The following is a 9,959-nucleotide window of genomic DNA, read 5'->3' as shown; positions in this document are numbered from 1 at the left end:
ATCGAATATCGATGTTTTTAAGCTAGAAGTTTCTCCATCTCTAATGTTTACCCGATGTTTCCACCTCTAACTAGCACAGCCAAAAAACGTTCACGGAAAATAATAGCCACTGTTTCGAAGCCAGTGCGGAAAATCCAAAAAAAATCTGCTAATCGGTAAAATTCGGTGACGTGTGGCGTATCCCCGAGATCGCGAATAGTGCGCGTGCCGTTTATTCGAGAGCCCGCCACTCCCCTGCCTTCCATTCCGATGTTTCGCCAGCTCTGCGAATGATATTGTGGAAAGCCAGCAGCAAAAATATGCAAAATAAAGTGAAATACCAGTGCCTCGCAGGAGAGGAGCGCCCATACGGAGCGCTTTTCAGCCAATAGTCCCCGGAAAATCGGCCAATCGGTTTTGTGAGGGGAAAGGTGCGTTTTCCGTTTTCGGTGTGTGAAAAGTTTCTACTGCAGTCCATTTTTCTCTACGTGCGTGTGCTGGTGTGTGTGTGTGTGCTGGCTGCATGAGTGTATGTGTGTGAGTGTGGCCGAGTGTATGCGAGGTGGAGTGGGTCTTTTTTTTTTTGTAAAAATGCCTTTACATAATTACATAGCCCATACAGAGGGTTCATCTTGGCATTCCATTGCACTGCCGAATTATATAAAAACAGCAGGCGAAAAAAAAGAATTGTGCGTGAAAAATAAGCGGCGGTATCCATCTTTCGTTCTATTTACTCGCGGCTGTTGAATTTATGTCAAATTGGTAACACACACACACACATACAGACAGTTAGATCGTATGCAGGCCCTAGCTGCATGCGTGTGTATGGGTGGAGAGCCAGAGAGTGAGCGCCAAAGAGTACATAGAGCGGGAGAGAGAGAGAGAGAGTGGGAGCCCGCAAATGATAAACAAAGTAAAAAAAAAACAAGAGGGTCTGTTTTTTAAAAGAAAATTAATAAAAATAAAAAAATAATATATATTTAAATATTTAAAGTTATGAGAGTAGCTGAAAAAGCCAACACACACACACACACTCCCTCACACTCACGCAGAGTAAATATAAAAAAATAAAAATAATATTAAAAAAATATTACAAAATAATAAAAAATAATTCATTCAACAGGAGCAGCCCCAGTACAAACATTAAAAGTGTAGTTGTGATTCAAAAATCGAAAGTGTGAAGCATTTTTCTAAAAATAGTTCAAAAAATCAAAAATTTCAAATTCTCTGTGAAAAACAAAACACAAAAAATCAATAAAAAATAAATACAAAAAAAAATTATTAAAAAAGGCGCTCTAGTCGCCGACTGGAATTTTTGGATTAAGTTTATCTCGCAAGAATCCTTCGAAGATGTCCACTCTGGACGCACGGAACAATTCGGCGATGATGAAGCGGGCCGAGCAGCTGAAGCGTTGGGAGGAATCCGACACTAACCGAGCAGCTCCCACTCCTCGGGAGGAGCACGGACGCAGGATTAAGTTCACCTCCGGGTGTGTCTTCCTGGCCGCCTGCCTATCGGGGGACAAGGCGGAGGTGATTCAGCTACTGGACCAGGGAGCCGATATTAACACAGCCAATGTGGATGGACTCACAGCCCTGCATCAGGTAGGAATCAATAGAAAGGATATCTATACTCTACTTTGTATTTCCAAGAAGGGAAGTTGCATCATGGGTGTCGGCAACCCGTTGGAGTGGGGGGTGGGTGTGGTGGGTCGGTTGCAATTTCGACACTGTTGCTTCCAACAGCGGTGCTGACGTGGGGCGGTACTGTGGGGTAATAGCATGCCTCACTGAACAGAAATTACAAAAAAAAAATTAACAAAGATTTCTAAAAAATTAGTATCGAATTTTTAATAATTTTCTTTAAAATTTTAATAATAATTTTTATAGCTCCCTCTCTTCAAGGTCATCTCAGATCCTTCCATTTCACACCCACTGTGCTGCCCTACAATTGTTTTTGTTGCGTATTTCAAAGCTCCCCATCTCTCTCCCACTTCCTATACCTCTCTCTTTCTGCGGTTTCAACACAAATATTAACAAAATTTCAAAAAAAAAATAAGAAAAGCATACAGGCCTAAATGCAAGCCCAGCAGAACAACAGAAACGAAAGGAAAGGAAAGGAAAACGCCAACTGCCCCAACTGGGAAAATTGGGAAAACTGGCAAAAGCATTAAATAAGAAAAATACGAAAATTTTTCTATTTTTAAAAAGTCTAGAAAAACATACAATACTCGAAAGCACATATACCAGTATGTACGAGTATGTATGTATGTATGTACATATTGGAAAAGCCAGAGATTTTCGCAAAATCATTTTCATGTTTCCTTGCTTTCCTATTTGTTCTACTTAATCGCGAGAAAAAAAAAATAGAAATAAAAATTGAAATAAAATTTTTAATGATTTCAGCTGGCTAAGAATAATAAATAAAATTAACGCATAAAATCAAGCATTTTTGGGCTTTAAATTAAACCGGATAAAGACTTTAAAACTAACATAGAAAGGAGGGAGATAAATAATAGTAGAAATAGTAGAAATTAATAATAGTTTTTCATAATCTCTAAACATCCTATACACGTGTTCGACTTACCTTACAAATTAATCAAAATAATATGTTTTTAAGATTTATTTCTTAAATTAAACAAGAAAATAACTTAAAAACTAACTAAAGAAGGAAGGAGATAAATAATATAAATAGAAAAGAGAATAATAGTAGAAAAGCTTCGTTTTTTTTAGATTTCTTTCTTAAATTAAAATAAGAAATTACTGAAAACTAACTAATTCAAAAAGGAAAAATATTATTACATGACTTGCTTCTAAATATTAGAAGTAGCAACCCATTTTTTCTCAGTTTTCCAACACGGATACAATCATGATACAATTATACAATTAATTATAATTGTATCATGGATACAATGCCAAATAATGAAAAAATATATCTTCAAGATTTGATTCTTAAATGGAACCACAAAGAACTAAAAAAGCTATCGTACTTAAATTATAGTATAAATACTGTAATTTTTCTTCAATTTCTAAAGCTCTCCTACACGGGTTGGACTCCGGAATCTCCACTCCCTAATCAAAAATACATTTTTTTTAAAGATTTATTTCTTAAAGAGCCTAAAATATAACTAAAATTAACTAGAACTAAGCAACGAAAGAAATACATAATTAAGAGTAGAAATCCCCTATTTGTATCTTAATTTCTAAAAGCCGATACTAGGGGTTCAACTCCCCCATACCAAATTATCAAAAGAATATTTTTTTTTACACATTTATTGCTTAAATTAAACCATAACTTAACCAATATAAAACTAACTAAAGAAATAAATACATGAATATTAGTAGAATTCCTTTTTTTTATTCAATTTCCATACAAAAATGGAAACGTGAGGGGAGTTTTTATGAAAAAGAGGTATCTTTTTTTGAAAAATATCTTAAATCCAAAAACTTTAATGCCTTATTAAAACTGTATATTTCGGGGCTTGTCTAAAGCCGCCACTAGTAGAGCCGAGTGCTCCAGTTCTGAATAATTGATTCTAATTATGCTGCGCCAGCAGAAAGAGTCGTACATTTTCACCGTTTAACCGCGGCGCACTTGTTAACCAGATGCTAATTTGCTTCGAGCGGGAATTATAGTAGACTAGGGGCTACTAGAGGGGAGGAGGAGGGAGGGAGGGGTCATGTCTGGGGAGTGCACTGTAATTACGACAACCAACCACTGCAATAAGAAATAATAATAATAACAATGGAAAACAGTGGAAACGTTTTGAATTACCGGCTGCCAGGCTGATAGGCTGATAGGCTGCCACACAATGTATGGCGTTGCAAGTGCGACCGCAACCTGCGGCTATTTGCCTCGCATGTTGTTGTTACTAAACCGCAAACAAAAACAACAAACAAAAATAATAAATAAGAATTTGAAATTCAGTTTATTATAATAATTATCTTATCGCCTGCATTTACATGCCTCTAATAGACGCCCCCGCTTTCGCTGCGAATTTCTTTTTTATTTTTTACATTTACATATATCTATAACTTTGTTGTTTTTTTTAATGTTTTGGGCCATTCCATTCATAAAGCATTGACAAAACTAGAGAAAGAGAGGCGGCAGCAGGCCACCACACCTGCAACACATTTTCAATGGCATGCGACACGAGTTGCAGACTCGTCGGGATAGAGCACAGTGGGTGTGGTTGTGGGTTTTTTGAATAAATATATGGAAAAGTTTTTGCTTTGAAAATTATTTGTACTTAGGACGATTGGAAGATACTCATAATACTTAAAAGACTAATAAAACTTAAAATACTAATAATACTTAAATACTTACTAATATTTATGACTATAATTTATATATAGCTAACCAGAAATTAATACACTAATGTATGTTTATTAGGTGACTGGCTCTCTAGCCATAGATTTTTCTAGTTTAAGCGGTTCTTTTAGTCTAGAAATTGGAAAAAATCTACAACATTTTGTTTCATAATTCAAAGTTCGATAGATTAAATGTTCAAGAATATCTTACTATAAAGATTTCTTTTTTAAATTTCAATTATTTTTACAGTAATAGCGGTCTTAGTTTAGCGGAAGTTAAGAGGAAGAGGTCTTCTTGACTAGAAGACCCACATAAGTCATGTTATTACAATATTTATTTAATAAGAAATGTTTAAAAGTTAAAAAAAATACTAAGAAATCATAGTTAACCGAAAAGTACCAAAACTTAGCTACTTACTAGACTTAAATCTATTTCTAAACTTGAATCATTTTCTTATAACCATAAATAAAGTTATAGAAAAAAAACTATTTGAACTTTTTGACCTAAAAACCTATTGATTGAGCCCACTGTGCGCAATTACCTTGGACTTTATGTGAATGATGTTGACTGATGGAGAGGAAAACATAGGAGGGGGCAGGTGGGGCGAGTGAGGAGGGGGGAGGCCAAGGATTGGAGCTTGCAGTGACCGTGTATCCATGCCGCTGGCTGACTTTGATTTTTGGCCTACAGACGCCATGCCACGCCACTTGAATCGCTGGGGAACAGGCGCTGAAAATTATCAAAGAAATGGCTATAAATTACGGTTGTTTACAAGCCAAAGTATATATTTTATTTTATTATTTTTTCGAATACAGTTCAAGGATAATGGAAGGCTGTTTCTTGCTGTTTTGGATATTTTTCAAGAATTTATTCGCGATTTTAAAAATAGAAATATTTTTGGAGGAAATACGTGGGCCAGAAACCACACAGACTGACGGTAACTATCCGGAAATTAGGGCTCTAATTATAGAGAGATGAATAAGCTTTTAAAAAATATATATATTAATATTTGTATAAGAGCTTTCTATGATTGGGAATTAATTTATTAAATTCTAAACTGAGTCCTGACCTGAAGCTGTAGCTGGAAAAGCTGCGTGACTTTTTCCCAAAAAATAAATCAAGTGAGATTGTAGATGTTTGTCGGCTAACTCGCTTTATTGACGTGTTTTCTAACCTTGGCCCGGTTCTCGACGGACTGACTGACAGACGCACTTGCTCCGAGATCCTCTGTTTATAAATGGATGCAGTCTACACACTTGATTTGATTTATTTCTCGTTTCGTGTTTTACACCAAAAATAACAAATGCTACGATAGATACATAGATACATAGATACAGATACAGATACAATTTTTTTGTGATTTTTTTCTGATTTCTAATGTCTGCAGATTGCCCGCCTAAATGTATCTAAAAGTTGTATCTACGTCTCTGTGCGTTGCATAATACCATTTCTGGCTGCTGCCAGAGAACTACAAAATGTATGCCATTCAAAAAAAAAAAAAAAAATTGTGTTTCATTTTTACAAGCAGAGAGTTTAGGCCTCTTCTTCTGTTTGCCAATTCTTCAACGATTATACTATATACTACTATATACTCTCTATATAGTCTTCTATGTATACACAAATTTTGCTTACACGCGCCGTTGAATATTTGTGAGCTGTTTGTGAGCTGTTTTTATGGATAAACCAGCGGGAAACTATAACAGAAATATGACGAAATGATTTTTGGGTTATACTATAGGGTTATATATTCTTAAAATCACTACTATATCTACTATTATATCATTTTTTTCACACTTTTGAGGTAATCTTGTGTAAATAAACACTTGAAAGATAAGGTTTTCTGTCCCAAACATTGTATGACCATTAAGGCTTGTATTCTACTACTTTTAGTTATAAAATATAGGTTTTTAAGATTTAAAAAAATTATTATTTCTTAAAGATTTGTTTATTTTTTAGCCACCTGGCATATCCACTTAGCTCTGGCGCCCCCGATCGTTATACAATTTGGCCCAAAAGACACATGAGAATCTTTTGATTCTTGAAAGCAAGAATGTCTATAGCCTTCAAGAACAAATGCCTCAAAATCGGCCAGATATATATATATATAGGGGTATATATCATATGGTTTATGTAGATTCTCTGGGCTTTTATCTTGTGGCGCTAATTCAAATTTGTAATTTATTGAACTCAAGGGGTGGAATGGGTTATATTTTTTCGAAATATTTGGCAATATATAGTATACATCAAGAGGTCATTGTGTGGCAGGGAATTTTGCTTTTCAGGGAGTATCTCTTAGATATAATTCCTTAGAAAAGTAAGCTCTTCTCATTCAGAATTAAGTTCAAAAGGCCCCTAGAGACTAGACCAGTAAATGGAGCGTCTAATGAGCCCCGTTAAGCTTCTACCTTTGGCCCACGCTGCGTATACGTAATGCCACTGCCTGCCAGTGACTGGGTACTGAGTACTGGGTAAGGTGAATAACATTTGAGGCGTGCAGCACCACAAAATGCCGCTCAATAGCGTGCCAAAAACAAAAGGCTAAACTTAGCATGCAACAGTGCTTAGTTTGTTGCCAATAGAATCTCTAAAGATCGGACCTTATCATCGGACTAGCAAGGCCTGTCTGTCTATAGCTTCTGCTGCTGGCTGGCTGGCTGGCCAGTTTATCAAAATTGTTCATAATTAATTAATTGGCTGCGTTCCAGATTTGCAAATTGTTTGGCCCACCCGCTGTCTAGTCTTTCTGTTTTTTTTATTGTTTTATTTTTTATGCTTTTTAGAGCCAAAAGCAACGGCAGAAAAAAGTCGCAGGGGTTAAGGGGTTATACACAGTAAAGGTTTTTAAAAAATCTGATATATATTTTTTATTTTTATCTACATATTTACATATATATACTATTAGATACTATTATAGATATATACTAATATCTACATATAATCCACATAATATACATATATTAGTGAAAGTCCTTTTATAATTTAAAATCGAACCGATAAATATTTTTGGAGCAATACATTAATTTTTAAGCTCAAGTCAGAGTACTAGTAAAGGAAGTTGGATAACTTTGAAGGGTTTTTTCTTAAAACAGGGACTTTCTCAAAGTCGATGATCAGATTTTTTGAAAATTAATAAAATTTTCGAACTGAAATTTGTACAAAAACATCTTGGATATACTATATTTCCCATTTAATGAAAGAAGACATTTTTTTTTGAAAATATACTATTTTTTATATTAAAATACTATACTATTTTTTTATATTAATATACTATTAAAATACTATTTTAAAAAATTTAATTTTGAAAAAATACTATTTGAAAAAAGTACTATATACTATGAAGTAGTATGAAATATACTAAAACATACTGTAAAAATACTATTCCTTACTATTTTTTTCGACAATTTAATAAAAAATATTTATTAAAAATCTCAATTTCTTGTTCAAAGTTAAGCTTTTTTTCAAAAATGGTCATTTTTTAAATTTATATTTTTAACAATTGTCATTTTGTTTATGTATTCTATTTTTTATGTTTTAAACCTCCATTTGTTTAAGATTTCATACAATTCTTTCAAAGGCTGCAGAATTGGAATTAGAAAATATTTATTACAAGATTGACATGCTATGTTATCTTATCATACATATATATATGTATATATATATATCCTATCATCCTAATACCTTCTACTTGATAAAATAATAATTGTTAAATATTTAAACATTTAAAGTTTTTTTCTTAAAAAAAATTGTTTAAAAATATGCTTTTTTTGAGTGGCGAAACTGGGTATACCCCCTTAATTAACATATGCCAAAGAAAAGAATAAAATAGAGAAGAAAGGGTAGGGAGAGAGAAGAAAGAAGAAAGAGCCAGAAGAATTGGAGATTTGATTTTTTATAAGGCCTACCATATAGTAGAACTACTATCAGCTTCGAGAACAAGACACTGCAAGAAATTAGAAGCCCAACCAACATAATCTTGAATCTCTGCTTCTGCAATCTTAAATCTTAATTTTTTTCAAAAAATATGCTAATATTATTATGAAGCCTGTCAGGCAGGCAGATAACGATGAGGCTTTCCAAATGACTGATAAATACTGTTCAAATTTTGTTCGCGTGTTCTGATTGGAATAGAGTTGGGTTCAGTTCGGTTGAGTTGTCTTGGGTTGGCGCCTTTTGTAGCTCGAGTCCCCTTCTTTTACTTTCTTTTCTTTTGCGGCTTTTGCTGCAAAAGAATGGAATGCTTATCGGCATTTGCTGGCAACTACAAGGCGTTGTCGTCTCGAACTCGAACGGAATACATATTGTTGTGGGGCTTGGGGTTCTTCTTCGCTTTCCTACCGACACAGATAGCAGAGCCCAGGCCCAGAGTCACTAGCGATGATATCATCATCATCATCGTCGATGTCGGTCGCATGCAACAATTCCAACAACAACACTGGAAGACGTCTAGGCTGGTTGGGCGGTTCGGCGGAAATCCGCATAAACAACCGAATATTGCTATGGACTGGACTCTCTGTGTATATGTTTACTTTAACGTTTTTAGCAAGATAAACACAGCGTTTTAGTACATTGTACTAGCTCTTATAATAAAAGAAGCGGAATACCAACGAAAAACGAATTCTGCCCAGAATCTCTTCTACGAATCGGGGTTTTATGTTTAAATGTTTACTGACGAGACCGGGAAATCACAATTTTTTATTAATGTTTTTTAATATTTCAAAGAAAATATTAAAGAAAATAGAAAATATTTCAAAGAAAATATTAAATACTGAAATAGTAAATACAAGGCTCTGGAGGGATAAATAGGTGCTTTTAAGGTTGTGGGAAATATACGTTTTTATGGAGGTATGCACTTTTAGTAAAATGTTTGATTCACGTTTTAAATATTTAAACAAAAAATATTAAATACTAAGATATTAAATACAAGGATATTAGGAGCTGGAGGGATAAATAGACGCTTTGAAGGATTAAGGAACATTTAATATTTAATATTAGGAGCTGTAAGTATATTTTAATAAAAATATTAAAGATATTAAATACAAGGCTCTGGAGGGATAAATATCCCCAGTTTCAAGGGTCGTTTAGGAACATTTAGTATTCAGACTTAGGAGTTGTATTTTTTTAATGAAAATGTTAAATACTAAGGTATTAAAGCTCTGGAGGGATAAATTGACGATATTAAGGGTGAAGACATATTTAGTAAAATGTTTAATTAATGTTTTTAATATTTCAAAGAAAATATTAAATACCAAGATATTAAATACAAGAATATAAGGAGCTGGAAGGATAAATAGACACTTTGAAGGATGTAGTATTAGGACATTTAGTATTAGGAGGTGTTTATATACCAGTAGATTAAGGCTCATAGGGTTAAGTAGACATTTTTAAGGGTGGTAGGCATTTTTAGTATTTAATTTTGGGAGTCGTTTATATCTTTTGTTATTTTTTAATTAATGAAGGAACGCTTTCCGGAACGATTAGGGAATAAAGAAAGAAAAGGAGAAGTAAGGATAATTAAAAACTTTGCAAGAATCTTAGTATTTGATATAACAAGTTAGTATTATTGGTTGATAATATTAAAAACAAGGATTTTGTGCCTTAGGAAGGCACTTATACTATATCTATGGGTTATATGAAACACCAAACAAATTTGTTAAAAAAACATCCACGA

At 33.8% G+C, this 9,959-nt stretch overlaps 1 protein-coding gene across 11 annotated transcripts in view; it reads left to right on the top strand.

The window, feature by feature from the left end:
* Positions 1 to 42: 42 nt before the first annotated feature.
* Positions 43 to 9,959, top strand: part of Mbs (Myosin binding subunit) — a 29,173-nt gene continuing 19,256 nt past the window's right edge. For 5 of the 11 annotated variants that reach the window (XM_070279274.1, XM_043209592.2, XM_070279275.1 and 2 more), the window contains exons 1-2: positions 43 to 428; positions 1,103 to 1,584. In XM_070279274.1, coding sequence (XP_070135375.1) covers positions 1,330 to 1,584 — 255 coding nt within the window. In that variant the 5' untranslated portion in view covers positions 43 to 428; positions 1,103 to 1,329. The remainder of the gene's footprint in view (positions 429 to 1,102; positions 1,585 to 9,959) is intronic. The other 6 variants (XM_017245887.3, XM_070279279.1, XM_070279277.1 and 3 more) reach the window with 3 other exon arrangements.

The sequence above is a fragment of the Drosophila bipectinata genome, chromosome 3L (assembly GCF_030179905.1).
Source record: "Drosophila bipectinata strain 14024-0381.07 chromosome 3L, DbipHiC1v2, whole genome shotgun sequence".
Classification (NCBI taxonomy): Eukaryota; Metazoa; Arthropoda; class Insecta; order Diptera; family Drosophilidae; genus Drosophila; species Drosophila bipectinata.
This window is presented reverse-complemented; position numbering and strand designations above follow the sequence as displayed.